Here is a 21,434-nt window from a genome sequence, read left to right as displayed (position 1 = left end):
AGAGAAAATAAGGTATTATTTATGGCTGAATATATGATTTACATTATATGGGTTGGTATTAGGTAGTGCATTCAGTAATACAAATAGCCAGTAACTCACTGTTAACTGTAGTAGCTATTAGTTTTTGAGTAATTATATGTTTAGCTACAGGATAGAAAATGTTTTGATTGATTGTGTAGAGATTTGCACAGGAGATAGAAGGCATATATTCCTAATGTCATTTACAGAACTTTTAAGCTGGTACACATAGCTTCTTTTCCATTTCAGGTATGTCCTGGGAAATACATAATTCTGAAAGATTTCAGGAGGAAGATGACCTGGAATCTTACTTACTGAAGTTTTTGAACCTCCTGTTTTGCAATTTGTTTTTATATTTACCTGTAACTGGTATTTTTGACCCTTGAATTTTGGAATATGTTATTGCTTTGTTTAACTTCTCAGGAAAAGTTAATTTTTGGCAGGTAATAATAAGAGTTTTTCCCTCCAATTTTATAGGTTATTTGGCTGTTTCTTTATTTCTCCATGAAAATCATGAGCTGTTGCTTCTCCTGGTGAATACAGTTGTAAAGGTACTGTATTGTGTGTTGGTTAATATGAAGTCTTAAATTATTCCTGCAAGCATCTGACATTTCTCCTTAATCCTATTGAATTAGACATTTTTGGAAGAAGGTAGGCTTACAGAATGGGCTTAGAATGGTCTTTTAGATCAGTTTCTCCATCTGTAAAGTGAGGATAAGAAGAGAACTTAACCAAGTTGTGAGGTTTAAATGAAACACTGTGTAAAGTAGTAGTTGTTGCTGCTGCTGTTATCACTGTTTGATTAAAAAAAGCAGAGTTGGAATTATAACTGAGATCTCCAGACTCCTAGTCAGGTACACTTTCCAGGCTGTTGTCTTTTTCTTTGGGGTCTATTCTAAAGGGGTATAGACATAAATTGAATAATTGAAGTCTTTTAAATTCTAAAAGTCATTTTAAAGGAGAGTGGAGTATAATTGAGTTACTGAAATGTACAGGTAATAAAAATACAATTTAGTCCACACTCACAGTATTTTTTCCTGTAAAACTTTTAATCAAAATTGGTAATGAAGTATAGTTGAATTGCTCAGCTTTTTCGTGTTTATCTTATGTCAGTCTTTTGATGTGTGAGTCTGTGTGTGTGTGTGTGTAGTACTTACTGAATTTTAAGTCATATACCTTATTAAAGTTACAAGTAGCTTAAATTTTTCCAAACTTTCAGAAACATATTTTCAGCTTCTATTAGAATGCTTTATAAACTTTGTGTTTATGTGAGCCACTATGAATGCATGCATTTTATTGTATATATTTGAGAATTACTTCCTTTTAAACTTCCACTTGTATCATTAACAAGAAAAAATTCATAAAATTGTTTTATTAGTTTAGAGAAGTTTTAAAGGCTGTAATAAAGGAGACTACTTTGACCAGTGTTAGAACAGAAAAACAATCTCCTTTTGGATCAGTTGCTTTTTTGGCTATATTTGTCTAATGACTCTATTAAGGCAAATGAAACAGGCATATTCGTATAAAATAAGAGGTAAGCCTGACTATACGAATTAATTATAAAGTTAGTAAAAAACTGGTAAGTATGTATGACTTAAGGATGTTGAGCTCACTATCCCAAGTTTCAAAATTTGCACTGAAGGTTTTCTTTTCTTATGTCAGGACTTGCAGAGCACTAACCTGGTAGAAGTATGTATGGCACTTACTATCGTCAGCCAGATATTTCCTCGAGAAATGATTCCAGCTGTTCTTCCATTAATAGAAGATAAGCTTCAACATTCTAAGTAAGTAAATTCTTTTTGAATAGGTGTCTGTACTATATGTTTCAAAACAAAACATTTATACTCAAAAATCTGTTGTAACTTTAACTTAATGCAACCAGGGTAGAAGATATTCTTTGATTGCCAGATATAGTGCCATAATCCCCGATAGCATTGTCCTTTATTTTTACGTGGGTTTAGAAAAATGTTACGCAGCTTTCTCAAGTTAAACTGAGACAGAGGCTTGGTGTCAGGAATCCTTGGCTCTCCTCCCACTGGTGCCACTAATCAGCAGTGGTTGTGTTTTTCCCTTGGCTATATGGGGTTGGTTGAAGCTCCTTAGTTCTCACAGGGTTGTTTTGAGGATAAAGTGAAATAATGGAAAACATTTGGAAATGGTTCAAGTGCTATGAAGGCAGAGCTTCAGTGTGCTGGGGATGCTTTTAGGTCAAAACTGCAGTGCTCAAATTCTATTTTATAACAGAATCTATCTAAATAAGCCTTAACTTGTAGTTTTCTGCTAATCTTATTTGTGAGATTTAACTCACTCCTTATCAGCTTGACTTACTTTTTCATCACACTTGGAATTCTTTTGTTTTTGACCAAGCCACTTAACTTTATAATCTTTAAAGCTAGGAAAAAGTTTGCAATCATTTTCCATTTTCTTTTGTGATTACAGTATTTAATTATACATACGTTCTTGATGAAGTTTTTTTGTTACTCATATAGTATTTCCTTATTTCATATGCTTCTCTAAGTCAGTATTTTTAGTGTTCTAAGATTATAAAATGTTTTATGGTTTCTATTCTTTAAGAAATCTTGGACTATTAATCTTCCAGCTAAAATGATAACTTTTACTAAGAATTATAGAATAACTTCATAGGTTTTTTCTGACTTGTTATAATGTTTTCTATCACATCTGTTTAAAACAAATGATGACTATGGACAGTTAATTACTGGAAATAAAATATTAACTTTTCTTAGATAATTATAGGTTAATCTGATCATAGCAGAGCATATTTCTATATAACTTTTCCATCAGCACCACTGTTTTGTGGTAATCATACTTACCGTTTGTATGAAATCCTTCTGAGAACTGAATTTTTTCCCTCTGCTTCCCATTTGCCCTTTTGGTTTTTTCTTTCTTGCTTCCCATCTACTCTAATTTAAAATCCTGGCCTCTCCTGTCTTCTACTAGTTAGTTTAGACTTTTTGAAACTCTACTTCTGCAGTTATGGTCATATCTAATTCCATGCTGTAGAGTAAAGAGCTCAAGAACATGGGACTGAGCTGCAGGTAGGCCAGTCAATGTCCCAAAGAAGGGGTGAGACAGGACTTGGACTTTACTTTTGAATCCCTCGGTGAATTTCATCGTGCCAGATCTAGAGCCCCAGTCCTGGTCTCTTGATGTCTTGTGTTAGTACTACCACTTCAGGCCAGGTCTTGGGATTCCTGAGCCTGTTCAGAGTTTTTATTCTTTCCTCATCTCATTTACGTGCTCTCTCCTAGAGCTAATATTGGCTAACACTCAATAGCAGTGCATTGGGATTTCGTTTATAGTCATCATAGTATTAATACTAACAATAAATCTGTTGTTAATCTACTTTTCTTTCTATGTGAATTGTCCAGCATGGCATAGTTTGCTTAGGAAGATAGTGAATGCTCGTTAATGGAATTTAGCAGAAGCTGAATGACCATTTGTTAGGAATCTTATAAAAGATATTCTTGAGTGCAACACAAAGGACTGATTGCATAATCTTAATTTTGAGATTCTGTGATTTTAGGTAAAAGAAGTATATATTAAGGAATCCTAAAATCAAATACTTCAATTTTGTGACATTTGTTGCTGTTGTAAGTGCTGCCAGCATAGTCTGCAAATATGAGATGTGAAGAAATAGGCTTGAGAGAGAATAACAAGGAGTACACTTCCTGGGAAACTACATTACGAACATAGGATAGCAACTCTTTATTTTTGCATCTTGCGTGCTAGACATTATCTGTTACAAATGGAGTGCAGGACTTAGGTACACTTTCCTCTTTGTTGTAATGAGGTTTTTGAAACATGAACTGGGCAAAGAGAGGAGTAACATCTTTTAATGTGAGTCTTCCCATGCTTTCCTGCCCCCCTAAGGTATTTGGAGTATGATTACCCATGATATAAGAAAAGAAATATGAAAAGCTGGAATGTTAGAGAGACTTTTAATATTAATGAAGAGACTATTTAATATTAATCAGCCGAAATTACCTCTTACTAGTTTAAACTTGCTGTTGATTCTTTTACCAATTTCTGGAGAAATGGTCCTCAAAAATGGAATTAGGGAATTAAGGAATTTATTTATCTTTCTTGTTTGTTTTGGTTTTAAAAGTAATATATACTTGTTACCAAAAAATTCTTAACTACCTGGGCAGCTAAAGTCTCCTGAAGTCTTGCGTCTTAGAGATAACCACTTTTTATAGTTTGGTGGATTAGAATAAAGAAATTAATAATAATAAATGTATAATTCCCTCTTGCTCTTTAGTTTAAGGTAATAGCTGATATTGTGAAATCATCTAGTCCATAATCTTTTCAAGCTAAATGCCCGATGATTCAGATGGTTTGTTTAGATATCATTTTTTATCCTTAGGGAGATTATACGAAGAAAAGCTGTTCTGGCATTATATAAATTCCATCTCATTGCTCCTAATCAAGTGCAGCATATTCATATTAAGTTTCGAAAAGCGCTTTGTGACAGAGATGTTGGGGTCATGGCTGCTTCCTTGCACATATACCTTAGGATGATTAAGGTAAGTTGGAAATTTCACGGGTACTGAGTAGTTACCATTAGAAAAATATAATTATGGAATTAAAAGAATATTTAGATTTTTCAGTAAAATGCTTAACATTTTAAATTTTTATCATTGACTTTTTAAAAAAATTTATTTTATTTTTAAAGATTGGCACCTGAGCTAACAACTGTTACCAGTCTTCTTTTTTTTTCTTTTTTTTCTCCCCAAATCTCCCCAGTAAATAGTTGTATATTTTAGTTGTGGGTCCTTCTAGTTGTGGCATGTGGGACACTGCCTCAACATGGCCTAACTAGCGGTGCCACGTGTGCACCCAGGATCCAAACCCTGGGCTCCCAAAGCAGAGCGCAGGAACTTAACCACTCGGCCAATGGGGCCAGCCCCTATCATGGACTTTTTAATAGTAATTTTTGCAAGTTTTGATAGCATGAGTTATAGGCACATTACAGAATTTCTTTTTTTTTCTTTTTTTTGCTGAGGAAGATTCGCTCTGAGCTAACGTCGGCTGCCAATCTTCCTCTTTTTTTTTGTATGTGAGCTACTGCCACAGCACGGCCACTGACAGACGGACGAGTGGTGTAGGTCTGCATCCGGGAACCCAACCCGGGCCCCTAAAGCAGAGGGCCCTGAACTTAACCACTAGGCCGCGGGGGCTGGCCCTAGTCTTTTTTTTTAATGCCTAGAATTTTTTCATGTTGCTAAAGAAGCATGGAAAATGGTAGTTATGGAAGGCAATTGAAATTTGCAGAGTTGAGGTTTTTTAAGCAATGACTCTCTTTTATACAACTTTATGGGATGCATATAATAGCTTATAGAAATGAGGAGAGCCAGGGGAGGTTGTGCAAAGTATAGACTACAGTGTTGACTCCATACATTGATACTGTGTCAGATGAGGAAGGAGAGTTGAATGGTATGGTAAAAAAATTTTTCTAAATGATGATATGGGTTTATATGAATTCAGCCCCAGTGTATTGCCTGAAAGCCTTTGTCTCTGAAAGTATGTATTTGTGAGAGCTTTCCTGAGTACCTTGTAATGAAATGGAACATGCTATTGAAGTCAATTTAAAATTACAGAACTGAAGGTTGTCTTCACTTTTACACATTGTGTTCCAAAATGGTATGTTATAAATAGATATTTGATGTTAAATCTTTTCCTCTAACATTTACTAAACTTTGAAAGAGCTATTAGTTCCCTTCCAAAAAATTTGTCCTTGATACGTAATAAAAATTACAATGAAGAATCTAATGTTCGTTTTGAGGAATGTGTATTTAATTTCCCCAATCTAAGAGATTAGTCAGATAGATAATCAAGACACACCCATTCAGAATCATAAAATATGTTTAAATACTGTAGGGTTGATTAATTTTTAATAAGCAGGCTCACTGATTTTGGGGGGTTTGAATGTTTGAGTAGTCTTGGCTGTGCTCTTCCACCCAGAACACATTTAGCTCATTTACACGAGAAGTCTTGCAGACAAAGTACAGAGATTGCAAACAGGCTTTGAGTTTCATCAAAAGGAGAGATTGTTACTGCCCTTTTTTCAGCATGCTAGTTCTTTTCACTTTTTGCTTTAATTGCTGATGTTAGCTATTAAAGGTTCTATCTAAGATGCAATTATAAGAACTTTTGCAATGTGGTTAAACTGTGTGTGGGGACAAGTAGGCAGCGTTGGAAGCTTTTTGAAGGATGATTCAGCTTTGGATCTGGTAGCCGGAGGAGTTCTTACTTCTAAGTGAGCATGTATCAAATTAGAGTCTATATGGCATTTCAATCAGCTCAATTTTACATTTGTTAAGACTTTTATTAACAGAAAGTTTTTTGTTTTGTTTTATTTTGTTTCATTTTTTTGGATGTAGGAGAATTCATCTGGTTATAAAGACTTGACTGGGAGTTTTGTAACAATTTTGAAGCAAGTAGTTGGCGGAAAGCTCCCGGTAGATTTCAATTACCACAGTGTGCCAGCGCCGTGGTTACAAATTCAGCTCTTGAGAATCCTAGGACTTCTAGGAAAAGACGATCAAAGGTAAACTATTGTAAGTAAGTTTGACAGCCTTAGGCTTTAGTCACTTAGAGGGTTTATGATAAGCCAGATTCTCCCAGTGCTTAATTGGCGTAACAGTGATAAACAAACTGCTGTAAGAAGTATATAAGTTCAGGTTGCTGGGATAATCCTGGCTTGCTCTTTATTTAAATCCTACTCAGAGTGAAAGGTACGGCTGAAGTTCCATGTCTTCCTGAAGCTTTCTTAATCATTCGAGTTTAGGAGTTGGGAAACTTTTTCTGTAAAGGACCAGATAATAAATATTTTAGGCTTTGTGGGGTATGGGTTGTCCTTTTCAGCCATTGAGCTCTGCTCTTGTATAGCTGAAAAGCAGCCATAGACAATATGTAAATGAATGAGCACCCTTGTGTTCCCAAAAAACCTTTTATGGACATTAAAACTTAAATGTCGTATAATCTTTATGTGACCTGAAATATTATTATTTTGATTGTTTTTCCAATTATTTAAAAATGTAAAAACCATTCTTAGCCTCCAGCCATGCAAAAACAGACATCTGGCCAGATTAGGCCTGTGGACTAGAGTTTGCTGACCCTTGCTCTAGTTGGGTATGAGCATTTCACCTTCTTAATTCTTTTGTCTAAATTACTCTTTTAGCCAGTAATTTATATTAAACTTTTTATGGACATCTTTCCAATTATATATATTTTTTGTAACTTTTTATTTTGCCATAGTTTTTCAAACTTACAGAAAAGTTCCAAGAATAGTACAAGGAGCTCTCTTCTACCCTCTATCTAGATTCCTCAATTATTTGCATTTACTTTATCGTTCTTTCTCTCTCTGTATGTGCATGGGTGCACACATATTATTTTTATTTTTAAATTTTTTTCTGAACTATTTCAGAGCAAGTCCAACTAGATTTTAGTTCCCTTGAGACAAGGACCATGCTTGAGTCCCTGATGTGTTTCTGTTTTAAGAAAATATTTGCTAATCAGTGTTCTTATTTTATGAGATATGGTTCTCTTTTATGCAGTAGGGTACATTTTTATGCAGATTCTTTAGCCTAGCTTTATGAAGGGAGTGTCCTCTAGGCTGTTGTTCCTAGTAATGCCTTTTGTGTTATGTCAGCATCCATCTGCCTTTGAGCTCCTGGTGAGCACTAACTGGGCTGTATCATTCTTGTTGTTGCTTTTTCTGTGTTTATGAATCTAAACCCTGATTGAAACCTAGGATGAGAATCTGGAGGTCATGGAGCAGACACACCCATTAGAAATGTTTGTCCTAATTATTTTATATAACCCAACCTATCCCAGTGTGGAGCTCTAGTTGGACTTCACTGGAATTCTATTTTAAAACCATGAATTTTATGGTAATACATCCAAACCTCAGTGGTCTAAAAAGATTTAATGCCATTATATACTGTCAGGAAGTAACTTCAGAGGAATTTAATGAGTTTACTAAATTCATTAACCCATTACCTTCCTTTCTTCTTTCCTTCATGGATGAATTTGGAGAATACATACAAAGATGAATAAGAGAGTGCTTTGCTAACCTTCAAAGAGCTCAGCCAAATAGAAATTAGGCTCAATTAAATGAATAAAGAGTGGAACTCTTTTATAACGTTGTAGAATATTAGAAAGTTTTCTCCTTTGTTGTCCCAACTGTAGTGAGATTTGGTGTTAACATAAATTTTATATTTCTTAAGACATTTAGCTCAATGTGGCAAAGTAAAAATCTTGTTATTTTGTAACAGGATTCTAATGTATTTAATTGAAAGAATTAATGGACTGGAAAAGTCTTATATTTATGTCTTTTATAACTATTGTTTGAATATTTTCTTGTGTTTTATAGCATTTTGTTTTTTAGGTTATTAACATTTAACTCGATCACGTCTGCAAATGTTTACACATTTCATGTGGTTAATTATGACTGTTATGCCAGACATTGGCTTTTAAAGTTGAGAAGCCAGACTGTAATCTAGGTGTAGTGTCACAAAATTTTTTGGGGAGGATTCGTAATGTTTGTGTTCGTTATTGTTTGTGTAAGAAATGCTTACACAGTAAAGAGGGATTTTAGACTATGGCTCTGGATTCTCACTGGATATTTATACTTCAGTGAAGATAAAGTAAAAGTACATGCAGTTCAAATTGGATTTTATAGCTCTATGTTTGGAATAAAGAAATTTTCTGAAAAAGATATAACATATATGATATGTAATTTGTATAGCTCCAGATTGTTTTGATCTTTTGTTTGTTTTATAGTGTGGTTTCTCTACAAAACAACTGTGTATTCGGTGTTGATGGTAGTTTTTCTATTAGTGCTTTTTGAAAATATATAAAAATATCAGCCGAGAAGCCCTAGTTTCCATATTGGCCTCTTGGAGAGGACTTTTCTAGGTTTGGAGGCAAAGTCCTAGGGCTCTATAAAGCACTGCATTTTCTTACAGTATCTGCCTCAACCCGGTTACGGTAACTAAGCAGTGACCATAAAGACATAGGAATGGTACAAATCTGTTAATTCCACAAAATATAATTTCTTTGTCTTTAACATAGATGAAAGTTAAAGTTTTCTTTCTGAAGAACCTAGTGCTACTCAAAGACTAGTATTTGAATATATTTTAAAACTATGTGATTAAAATACAGATAATATACTGTCTGGAATAATCTGGATATGTGAGGTATTACTATAGTAACTTAAAATAGATAGAATGTTTTATTATAAAAGATAATGTATTCAACCAAACAAAAACCTGATTTGTAAACTAGGTACAGGTTGAGGAAAGAGTTGATTGACTTGTGTATATCTCTTCATTGACTAGTCGACTTTGATAAAGCAGGAAGTTAAACTCAGGAAAAAAGAGTAAATGGAATCTTTAAGAAGTGAAATTCCCATAACTTTATAAAATGAATTTCTTTCACTTCTTTTCTGTAGATCCTCAGTTTAAAGAGAGAGAAGTTTGAAAAACTATGTTTTATTGGGTTATAATACTGTAATTCTACTGCAAATAAAATATCTTTTAAACAGGACAAGTGAATTAATGTATGATGTTCTTGATGAATCCTTACGAAGAGCTGAATTAAATCACAATATCACATATGGTAGGTAATACTCTAATGAGTAACAATGTTTTTCAGTATTATAGCTAAATCTGTGTTAGAATACTATAAAGTTCAATAAGACTTTATATGTTAATTTTTAAGGTGGTTCTTTGGGTTATTTTTCAGTGGAAGCATTGAATAACTAATAGAAATAATTTGAAATTATGACATTGTTTTGAATGTTGACCTAAGTTCATTATTATAATTCTCTCTCTTTTTTTTAAAGACTTTATTTTTTAAGAGAAATTGTTTCTTTATTGAAAACATTCATCAAGCATCTAATTGACTGTGAAGGTAACCTGGTAGATCTGTTCCATATTTAAGAGACAGTTCTTAAATAAATCAATCTGGTCAACTAGTCATGAGATATTTCTGAAATTTCTCGTTTTTGTCAGGCCCTGTGCAAGATGCTTGGAATACAGCAGTGAATGAAACAGTATTATCACTGAGCTCACTGTCTATATAGATGGAAAAGGACAGGTGCTGTAAAGTGTTATAGAGGAAGAGTACAGTGTGCCGTGGGAGAATATAGCAGCTAGTCTTAGGTGTGGGGGAGAACAAGGAAAGTTCTTCTGAAAAAGTGATATGTAAGAAGACAATGGAAGGATGAGTAGGATATAGATAAGGATATATAGGTGTGGAATAATAACATACTATTTGTGAAAAGACAGTAGCTATTTATGTTATATAAAAAGTAATTTTGTGATGGTAGATAAGAGTAAGTTGCAGGCAGAGGGTGGAGAACTGAGAAAAGTAACCAAAAAACTTCAGTCTGAATAGCCAGAGGGAGGAGCTGTTAGTTCTTTAGTGATCAGTCTGAGAAAGCTCAGTGAAGAAATAGGGATATTTAGAGACATTTAAAAGATAGAAGCAAACAGTTTGAATTTTGCATTGCAGAAGAGCAGAAGAAGAGGCATTGAGTGATAGAACTCAAACAAGAAGTTATTACTTAATCTGGTAAAATACCATAAAGCAGGGGATGAAGAACATTGCTTGTTCTTTCTGACAGTGCTGAACTGTGGATCTTTAAGAACAATAGTTGTAGAAGTGTGGGGTAGATGAGAGGGCAGAAATTGCACTAGTTTAACTGTAATAAAAGTGCTTGACAAAGGTGCAGTAGGAATGAGGAGAAAAGATTGCATGCCTAAGACTAGTCCAGGAAAAACCATGTGTATGGTAGTGAATTGAGATAGTAAATTTTGAAGGATAGATTTATGTTTGCATGTATAAATGGTAATTAAAGGAATAAGAGTGGTTTATGCATTTGTTCAGCCAGTATTTACTGAATGCCTGCAAAACGATACTTGATTTGTAAACTAGGTACAGATTGAGGAAAGAGTTGATTGACTTGTGTATTCCTCCCTGCTAAGTGTGGGAGATGGACAGAAGAATAAGGTAGACACAGGCCCTGCCCTTATGAGTGTGTAGTATAATGAACAGTGGATATTATCTGGGATCCTGCTATGTAATGGGAAAAATAAGGGGCCAGAGATAAGGAGAACCCTTACTAAGGCAGATGGCCTTGCTAGGAGGGTCAGAAGATCCAGACAAGTGTCAGAATCTTTGTAAGTTAAAAAGTTTTGCCTCAGGTATAATCAGTGTCTCAGATAAGGGTTTGAAAGGCTCTCAAGGAATTCTGTTTAAAATCAGTTAAGAATCTGCTTTTCTTTTCCTTGCAGAAAGTATTTTTTTTTGTGATTGACATTTCAGCTTTAATTTTTTTTATTTTTTTGAATAGGTAATATATGCACATGGTTCAAAATTCAAAAGGTACAAAAGGGTATACAGTGAACAGTAAGTGTCCCTTTGACCCTTATCACCCAACCTCCCAGTTCCCCTTCCTGGAGATAACCACTGTTACCTATTCCTTTTGATTTGGAGAATACTGTATACCCAAGGAAATATTTTTTAATGTTCTCCGCTAGGATACCCTTTTATTAAGATTGCTGGAACGAACACCAACAATTTGTTTCTTTGTAGGCTGTCAGTCTAGTGTTTCACCTTGCCACGGAAACCTTATAGTTTCTGTTGTTTTATTTCCTTTATTCATCTTTCTATTGTTCTGCTTTTTTCCTCGTATTTGTATTGATACAGTTTATAGCTTACATTGATTTTATCAATGGTATTTTCTAGTAATCCTAATATAAATATTTTATTGCTGAAGAATGTGAATTTTAAATTATAAACTTCATAAGGGCAGGGACTGTGTCTGTCTTACTAGTCAGAATATCCAAGTATCTGGCACTGGGTTAATCAATGAGTAATATGTTTTAATTGAATTAAAGGAAGAGAAAGTTATTTTACTTTTATCAGTTAATCTGATTGAGTTTCAGTCTTAATACTTTCTAAACCATATTTTTATGAAAGTTCCATTATTATAACTTACCTTAGTGTCAAATCAAGAAATAAATCACATCAGAGACATTTATTGAGTATCTGCTATGTGCCAGTCATTGTAGAAGGGGATGTAGAGGATATGAAGTATAAAATGTGATCTTTACCTTCAAGGAATTTGTAATGGAAGAGATGACTCCTTTATGAAAGCATCATACCGGTATAAGGCAGAATGCAGAGGGGTAGTACAGGGAATAAATATTACAGGAGTCCAGAGGTGGTGTAGAGATCACTGTGGGCCTGAGGGTGCACACAAAGATTTATTGATATAATAGGACCCTGAAAGGTAAGTAGGATTTAGATAGCCAGAAAGAAGGTTGAAGGGGGTTCTAGGCAGAGAGAACATGAGAGAAGGTGCAGAAGCGGGGGTGTTTAAAACAACTTCAGAGGACAATGACTCACCAGTCTGAATGGACAATTCATAGTGAGAGCGGTGGAAAGGTCATATTGTGGAGGTCCTCTCATGGCAGCCAAATGAGTTTGGACTTTATAATATATCATTCTGGAGGTATGGAAGATTTTTGGACAGGGTACTGATGAGATGAGAATGACATTTTTAGTAAACTGCTTAGTAAACTGGGAGAGTTATATAAAAAGGACAGAACCATCAAAAGTAGATAGAAGTACTTTTTCCTGTTTTCCCAGTAAGTACAACTAAAAACCCTGGAGGTTATATGTAAAACAAAGTAAGACTCTGAAAGGGGGAGAAATGGAGATAGACTGGTTAGGGACCTTGGAACTCAAGGAGGGAAACCATGATGAGGACTCTAGGTTTTCTTTTTGCCTCATATACCCCAGACTGGGTACTGGAGAGCCAGCAACCTGGAAACATCAATAGGCGTGGATAAAAATGCCAAGAAAAGTCTGCTCTCTAGCCAAAGGACCAAGAAGAAAAGGCCAAACTAGTGAGGTAGAAAACTTTTAGACAGTAGCCATTCCATTCTAACCAAGCACCACACAAAAAACTGGGGACCCACCCACGGTAGCAAAGGCTGAGTGGGGAGCCAACATTTTCACCTTCACCAGGTGTAACGAGGTACCAATCCTTCCACTGGGCTAGTGGTGGAAAACCCCAGCAGGGAAGCAGATGTCATCCCTTCCAGGTCTTAGAGCGGGCCCCCGTTCTTGCATTGTTGGTGGAGATGATGTGGGAAGCCTGGCTTTCACGTTATCCAGGAGCAGAGAGTAATGAGGTACCCCTCCCCTCTTTGCTGGGGTGGTGGTAGAGGAAACCTAGTGGAGAGTCAGGGCTTTCACCGCTGGTCAGGGATACTGAGGCCACCCCCTCAGTGTCAGTGGAGGCCACACAGGGAGCAGTAATGAGGTACCCCTCCTTCTCTGGGCAGGGTAGTATCAACAGATACTCCAGTCCCCCACCCAGAAGGAACCAGGATCCCCTTTCTCTCCAAGTGTCAAAGGAGGCAGAGTGGAGAACCTGGACTTCCACCCGCATTGGGCAGTACCCCTGTCTCCTTGCCAGAGTGGTGTCAGTAGATGGAGACAGAACTTATTTAAAATGAAAGTAAAGTGTAGTCTGAAGGATAAGGTATTAGTAGAATTTCTTCAAATTTTGTGCATAATTCAACCCCCAAAATGATAAAACTACAATGTCACAAATGTTAGAATGTTGTTAATTTTTAATTTGTTAATTTTTATTTGATAGTGTTTTGGTTAGGACCTGGGTTCCTCTGAGGAGTAAACAAAGCTCCACGTCGTGTTTTTAGATTTAGAAATCCTCTGAAGCATGTTTCTTTTAACCACTGCAGAGAGGACACAGCGGAGTGGCTGCTTTTTCATTTATGGACTTACACTCAGATTTTTATTGAGTTTGAAAATAAAGAGACCTAGCTTTAGGTAGGAAAATAGTTTAAAAATCTATTAAACTCATTTTCAACACATAAGTAGCTAATAAGTGCAATTTTTGAACGATTAATTTTATCTATGTTAGCTTTCCAGAAATCTTATGAGCATCTAAATATACAAGTTTAGATTTTAGATGGGTCATGAGAAGCTTTTCTAGTAAAACAATTTGATAGCAAGAGAGTTCTGATTGGCAGGAATCCATGAAGGAAAATGTCAGTTACGATAGAAAATGGAGCATCATCGTTTTAAATCTTACTTAGGACTGTCATGTTAGGTCAGGGTTTGGCAGACTTTTTCTTTCTTTTTTTTTTTTTTTAAAGATTTTATTTTTCCCAAAGTCCCCTGGTACATAGTTGTGTATTTTCAGTTGTGGGTCCTTCTAGTTGTGGCATGTGGGATGCCGCTGCAGCAGGGCCTGACAAGCGGTGCCATGTCCGCGCCCAGGATCTGAACCGGCGAAACCCTGGGCCGCCAAAGCAGAGCGTGCGAAGTTAACCACTCGGCCATGGGGCTGGCCCCACAGCAGACTTTTTCTGAAAAAGGGGCCAGAGTAAATACTTTAGGCGTTGTAGGTCGTATAGGTTTCGGTCATATATTCTCCTTTGATTTTTGTTTTGTTTTTTTACAACCCTTAAAAAATATAATTGTATACCTGAAACTAATATAATATGTCAATTATATCTCAAAAAAAAGGTGAAAATCATTCTTAGTTCACGGGCATGCAAAAATAGTCTGAGGGCTGGGTTTAGTGGTTAGTTTGCCCACTCCTACCTTAGTTGATAGTCAGTTGACCAAGGCTCTCTTTGTTTAGTTCATGAAGTCATAAAGTCAACTTTTTTCGTAGCACAGAGTAAAGGCATTTTGCAGCACAATATTTGAATATACAAACTGTCTTTTTAGGTTCAATTAATTTACTTTGTAAGTTTTCCTTTAATTGAAGTCAGTTCCCTTCTTAAGATAAATTTATATTTCTCATTTCTTTTCTCTCACTCTCTCCTTCTATAGAGAGCATTTATATAAAGCTTTTTACGCAAAATTTATGTGTGCATCAGTTGATGGGCAACTACTCAGTGTAAAACTAGTTGAATGTTCAGGATCTATCTTGTACACAAATTGACCGATTGTTATGTTTTAAGCTTTTGGAAACAGAGGAGGAGTGATTCTCCTGAGGATGCGTGATGTGCTTCAGCTTGTAGCAGAACTGTTTTTAGGTCGGCTGATTCCCTACCTCACTTCTCACACTGTGGTTCTGCAGGACACACGGGACGGAATGGTGCCTCAGGGATTCTTCTTTGCCAAGGCAAAACTCCACCTCCTTGACTCATGCTCTTTAAAAGAGTTTGGAAAAAATTTTATCATCCACTTTGATCATCTATTATAGATATCTGTCGTAGCTTTGACTATATTTGAAAATCAAATTTGAACACTATCAAGATGTTCGATAGGTTCTGTATTCTTTGAGGTTAATTTTAAAGAAGTGACTTGAAGATTTTTGAGTGTGGCCCTACTATGAAATAAGTGCTGAAGAATCCTAAAATGATTATATTGAAATTAAACACATCAAAATAAACTACATATTCACTTTCTGTGGATAAGTGGTAGAAACTGCCTGGGAATCAATTATTTTAAAGCATTCAAGGAGTGTTGGAAATAGCTGTTTATATAGGAACAGTGAATATATTACTTACGTGTCCATTAGAATTTGAGCTCCTTGAGGGCAGGGCTTTTTGTCTGTTTTGGTCACTGCTGTATCCACCCTAGTAGGACTATGCCTGGCACATAGGAGGTGCTTAGTAAATACTTGTTGCAAGAATGAATTCTTATCTATTAATATATATAATTCTCTTTAAATTGAAATACATACTGTAGTAACGTAATCTTAATAACTGTATAAGCCTGAAAATAGTAAAGTTCCTATCTTTGAAAATTTTACATAAATAAGATTTTTGACTAAAACTGACCTTCCAATTAGTTTGTTTTGTTATGAGTTCTACACAAATATGTTCTTCCATTGTGCCTTAACATGATCCCTGACATTTTTGTGTTTTCTCTCTCTAGCTATTCTGTTTGAGTGTGTGCATACAGTCTATTCTATTTATCCTAAATCAGAATTACTTGAGAAGGCTGCCAAGTGCATTGGAAAATTTGTTCTATCACCTAAAATAAATCTCAAATATTTAGGTAAGCTGTTTGGTTCTTTTGACTGAAATTACAAAGAGTGCTTTTGAAGTTTGATGGGTGTTTGCTTCAAGTCACTTTGTGTGATGTAATTTTTGTTTCTAGGACTGAAGGCTCTTACCTATGTTATCCAACAGGATCCCACTCTGGCCCTTCAACACCAGATGACGATAATTGAATGCTTAGACCATCCTGATCCCATTATTAAAAGAGAGGTAAACTGATATTGTGAATAGTGTATGTGAAGTGTTACAATTTTTAAACTTTCTATTGGTGTTATGGAGAGAGATTAAAGTGGTGGGCAGTGTGTGTGTGTGTGTGCACACACGTATGTATTTTAACTTTTGAGTGCATTTTATTCTTTCCACTAAAAGTTTAAGGAACTTTTCTAAAAAGTGCTTGTGTTGGTATTCGGAGGAATGTTTTTAAATTGTGAGTTGGAGGAGTTAGGTCCAATTACCTGTATGGATTGATTTATATCTTTTTGGTCCAAAAATTATATCACTAGGAGACCTGAATTCTCTTTCTAGGCCTTCTCATTAGTACCATTTTAAGATGTAATTTATGACACCACTCAGTCCTGGAAGCGCTGAATTTCATGGTCTTAGAGTAGGAAATAAGTTTGATGTAGATTATCTAAAAATATATAACATATAGTTTAGTCTACAGGGAGCATGTCTGAAATTGAAATTGAAAGCTGAAATAAATTGAAAGCTGTTGATGGTGGGACCTAAGTATTTATAGATTTTAAATGGAGTTAAGGATTAACTGACACAGTTTTTTAAAAAAGCTTTCAACATCTGTTATCATTATACTTGGATAGTCCTGGCTGTAAGGATTGAAAAATTAGAAAGAGCCCTAAAAGTATTTTGAACAAATTTGACAAGTAAGATACATGGAAATACTAATGGCTAGTATTGTTGATCCTAAAACACTAGTAAATGATACTTTCTTAGTATGGTCCTTGGTCTCATATTGACTTCTGGGAACCATGATATTTTTAGAACCTTAATATGGGGCCTTAGAAAGCCAGCCAAAAGAGAGCTTACTCTGCTACTGGTCTTCCTTCATCTTGCTCGAAGCAGCAAGTTGTATATTCCTCAGCACTGAGAAAGTAGCTGTAAAACGGTTCTTTGATACCCGAGGTTCTGAACGTAGGCCTTGCCAGGCTTTGAAGCATTTGAGCCACTAACGTTTGTCCATCCGTTAGAGGCCATTGGCCCTTAGCTGACAAACCCACTCAAGGGCTATTTTCTGTTGTTGGGTAGTGTGGAAAATACAGTTCGCAACACTAGATTTTTATACGTGTTTGTATGTGTGTATACACACACGTGCACACGCACACACACACACAGGCATAAATAATGTAGATTTAAGAAACTGTTATATTTTTAGAAAATAGATTATAAACCTTTTAACTTTTTAGTCTTTACACAGCTTGTCATGTGTAAATGTCCGATCATAATTATCTGTATGAACAGAAGGCTTTTAGACTGTGGAATTTATCATAATTCATTTTTTGACCATAGTTTTACCTTTCTTAAGTTCTATTTCAGTTAAAATGTGCATTTCTTGAGCACCTGTTAACTGACTGCCCAGGAGATCTAGGTAAAAGTGGAAGAATCAACTGTTATAAACCTATATGTTACTGTATTTATTGGTGTTATCATGCATAGTTTGATAATACTAATTTTATTTCTCTTTCTTAAATAGACTCTGGAACTTCTTTACAGAATTACTAATGCACAGAATATAACAGTGATTGTCCAGAAAATGCTTGAATATTTACATCAGAGCAAAGAAGAGTATATTATTGTCAATTTGGTTGGTAAAATAGCTGAGCTGGCTGAGAAATATCCTTTGGACCATAAGTCATAAAATACCTTTAGTTATATAGTGACTTTATTTATTTTATTTTATTTTTCAGTTATTTTATTGAGATCATAATGGGTTTTTTTCTTTTTCTTTTTTTTTTTATTTTGTTGCGGTAGCATTGGATTATAACATTATATAGCTTTCAGATGTACGTTGTAATATATTTCAAATTCTTTGTAGGTTACATCATGCTCACCACCCAAAAACTAATTGTAGTCCATCACCTCACATGCGAGCCTAATCACCCCTTTTGCCCTCCCTCTCCCCCTTTCCCATATGGTAACCACCAATCCAGTCTCCATTGCTATGTGTTTATTTGTTGTTGTTTTAATCTTCTACTTATGAGTGAGATCCTACGATATTTGACTGTCTCCCTCTGACTTATTTCACTTAGCATAATACCCTCAAAGTCCATCCATGTTGTCACAAATGGCTGGATTTCGTCATTTCTTATGGCTGAGTAGTAGTCCATCGTGTATAAATACCACAGCTTCTTTATCCATTCGTCCCTTGATGGGCACCTAGGTTGCTTCCAAGTCTTGGCTATTGTGTGTAATGCCGCAATGAACATAGGGGTGCAAGTATCTTTATGCCTTTGTTTTTTCAAGTTCTTTGGATAAATACCCAGCAGTGGGATAGCTGGATCATATGGTAGATCTATTCTTAATTTTCTGAGTATACTCCATACTGTTTCCCATAGTGGCTGCACCACTTTGCACTCCTACAGCAGTGTACAAGGGTTCCCTTCTCTCAACATCCTCTCTAACACTTGTTGTTTCCTGTCTTGTTAATTATAGCCATTCTGACAGGAGTGAGGTGATATATCATTGTAGTTTTGATTTACATTTCCCTAATAATTAGTGATGTTGAACCTCTTTTCATGTATCTGTTGGCCATCTGCATCTCTTCTTTGGAAAAATGTCTGTTCATATCCTCTGTCCATTTTTTGATTGGGTTGTTTGGTTTTTTGTTGTTGAATTTTGAGTTCTTTGTATATTTTGGAAATTATCCCCTTGTCGGATATATGATTTGTAAATATACAAAGCAACTTTAAAATAATTGGTATTGACATGGTCACTTGCAAGTTGAGTTCAGAAACCTGGCAATAACTTCCATTTCTGATATTCAAGCCTCTTGTTATCAAGAAAAGAAATTTGTCTAGATTTTGTAGGAGATGGCTTTTTCCTGATTCTGTTCATTTGGTTGGTCAGTATTATGAGCATGAAGATACAGGAACCTCTGCCTAATTCCTCTTTCAGTCCCTCCTTGTTTTTGACTTTACTCCCTACTCAGTGTCTTTTCTGAGTAAAAGTTCTGGTTGTTTTGTAGAGTGTTGGTGGAGATTTAGGATGCCAAAATTTGTCTTTTACACTATTGTTTTACTGGAAATTGTCACAATAAAGTAGTTGGGACCTCGATTCACATGTTACTTTTCTTCACATTTGTTTTTTAAAAATCAGAGGAACTTTACAGGTCACAAGGATATTCCATTCTTTTTAAGATGTCTGTTTAAATCTAAGAAAGAATGAATGAGTAATGTTAATCAAATTTTCTTGGAAATTGCTCAAGTATAGTTTTGTCCTAGCTAGTGCTATAGCTCTGGCCAGCAAAATGATAGAATTTTAGAACTGAAGAGGAACAGATTAGAAACGAGGTTAAACATCTTGTTCAAGTAGACATACCACAACAGTTGGCCTCTCTGAAGTATGTATCATTTTCCATTACAGTCATGTGTTGCTTAATGATGGTGATACGTTCTGAGAAACGTGTGATTAGGTGCTTTTGTTGTTGTGTGAACATCATAGAGTATACTTACACAAACGTAGATGGTATAACCTACGACATATCTAGGCTATATGGTACTAATTTTACGGAACCACCATCATATATGCGGTCTGTCGTTGACTGAAACATTGTCATGTGGTGCATGACTGTATTTATTTGTCTGTAGTTAACTGGAACATTTCTTTCAATTCTTTCACATTTATTTATTGGATGTCTATTATTTGCAAGGCACAGTGCTAGATAAAGCAACATGAACTCGGTTTATTAAGTTTATTAAATAAGCTTATACTGAGCACCTATTTTATATAAAACTGGAGTATACAAGTTTATTGGCAGAAGTTAAAGGTAAAAATGCCAAACTAGGATGAATTGGGGTTTATATTTTAAAAGGTTGATACAGAGAGGATAATTTTAGTAAGTGACATTTAGAAGTGTACTTGTTCTTAACACTGTGGACACATATGCTCCTGATAATGCATGGTTTATTCAGACAATGAATGCTGTGTTTTCAGTGGGAGGAGATGTAATGCATCCTGATATTCCAAATAACTTTCTGAGACTGCTCGCTGAAGGTTAGTGAACTGCTGCATTCTGTAAAGATTTTAAAATTAGATGTTTTTATTACAGAGGCCTTAGAGAATCTAGTGGAAATTAAAATGATATACCAATTTTTTTTATAGGTTTTGATGATGAAACAGAAGATCAACAATTAAGGCTTTATGCAGTTCAGTCTTATCTCACTTTACTAGATGTGGAAAATGTGTTCTATCCACAGAGATTTCTTCAGGTTATGAGTTGGGTGAGCAAAGTACATTAAATTATAAACGTTTATAACGTTATTTTTTATAAACCAAATACTAACAATATATTTCCTTCAGAAATCATTCGGTTCTACTCAGCTAGCTCCTTCAGTCATCAATTTTCTTTCCCAGTGGCCACCTTCTGTCACTTAACTACTTGTCTGTTCATTCTCCCTGCCATCTCACTTGTCTAGTCTTTTAAATGTGGGTATTTGTGTAGATACCTGTCTGTGTCTACAATGTATTTGTTGTGTTTTCTCTGTAAATCTTTATTTGAATATGTGAATACTCATGTATCTGTGTTATATTAGTTTTTTGTTGCTGCATAATAATGTTACCACAGACTTAGTGCATAAAACAACATAAATTTATTATCTCACAGTTTTTGTGGGTCAGGAGTCCAGGCATAGCTTAACTGGGTTCTCTGCTTAGGGTTTCTCTGGGTTGTAGTCAAGGTGTTGGTTGGGGCTTCGGTGTCATCTGAGGTTTGGTGGAGGATCTGCTTGCAAGCTCACATGTGCTTGTTGAAAAAATGAGTTTCTTGCACCTATAGGACTGAGGGTTTGAGGTTCAGACTGTCGAGTATAGGCTGCCTTTAATTCCTGGAGCTGCCCTCAGTTTCTTGTCTTGTGGGTCTCCCAGCATGGCTGCTAGCCTCATCAAAGCCAGCAAGGGAGATTATCCCTTTGCAAGATGAAGTTCACAATTTTATGTAATATAATCGTACATAATTGCATATATCCTGTCACCTTACCTTTATGTATTCTTTCTTGTGCCTATGGCTGAGTGTTTCTTTTTTTAATTAATTAATTTTTTTGTTGTTCAGGAAGATTGGCCCTGAGCTAACATCTGTGCCAGTCTTCCTCTATTTTGTATGTG

General features: G+C 35.4%; 1 protein-coding gene across 1 annotated transcript in view; it reads left to right on the top strand.

The window, feature by feature from the left end:
* AP4E1 (adaptor related protein complex 4 subunit epsilon 1) overlaps positions 1–21,434 on the top strand; it is a 55,857-nt gene that overhangs the window by 8,576 nt on the left and 25,847 nt on the right. Inside the window, exons 4-13 of the mRNA XM_014852394.3 lie at positions 496–569; positions 1,681–1,802; positions 4,403–4,562; positions 6,420–6,586; positions 9,587–9,660; positions 15,976–16,098; positions 16,201–16,310; positions 17,809–17,948; positions 20,215–20,327; positions 20,436–20,554. Of these exons, the coding sequence (XP_014707880.2) occupies positions 496–569; positions 1,681–1,802; positions 4,403–4,562; positions 6,420–6,586; positions 9,587–9,660; positions 15,976–16,098; positions 16,201–16,310; positions 17,809–17,948; positions 20,215–20,327; positions 20,436–20,554 (1,202 nt within the window). The remainder of the gene's footprint in view (positions 1–495; positions 570–1,680; positions 1,803–4,402; positions 4,563–6,419; positions 6,587–9,586; positions 9,661–15,975; positions 16,099–16,200; positions 16,311–17,808; positions 17,949–20,214; positions 20,328–20,435; positions 20,555–21,434) is intronic.

This window comes from Equus asinus, chromosome 2 (genome assembly GCF_041296235.1).
Source record: "Equus asinus isolate D_3611 breed Donkey chromosome 2, EquAss-T2T_v2, whole genome shotgun sequence".
NCBI lineage: Eukaryota > Metazoa > Chordata > Mammalia > Perissodactyla > Equidae > Equus > Equus asinus.
The sequence above is the reverse complement of the archived record's forward strand: the minus strand, read 5'-3'. Positions and strand labels throughout refer to the sequence as shown.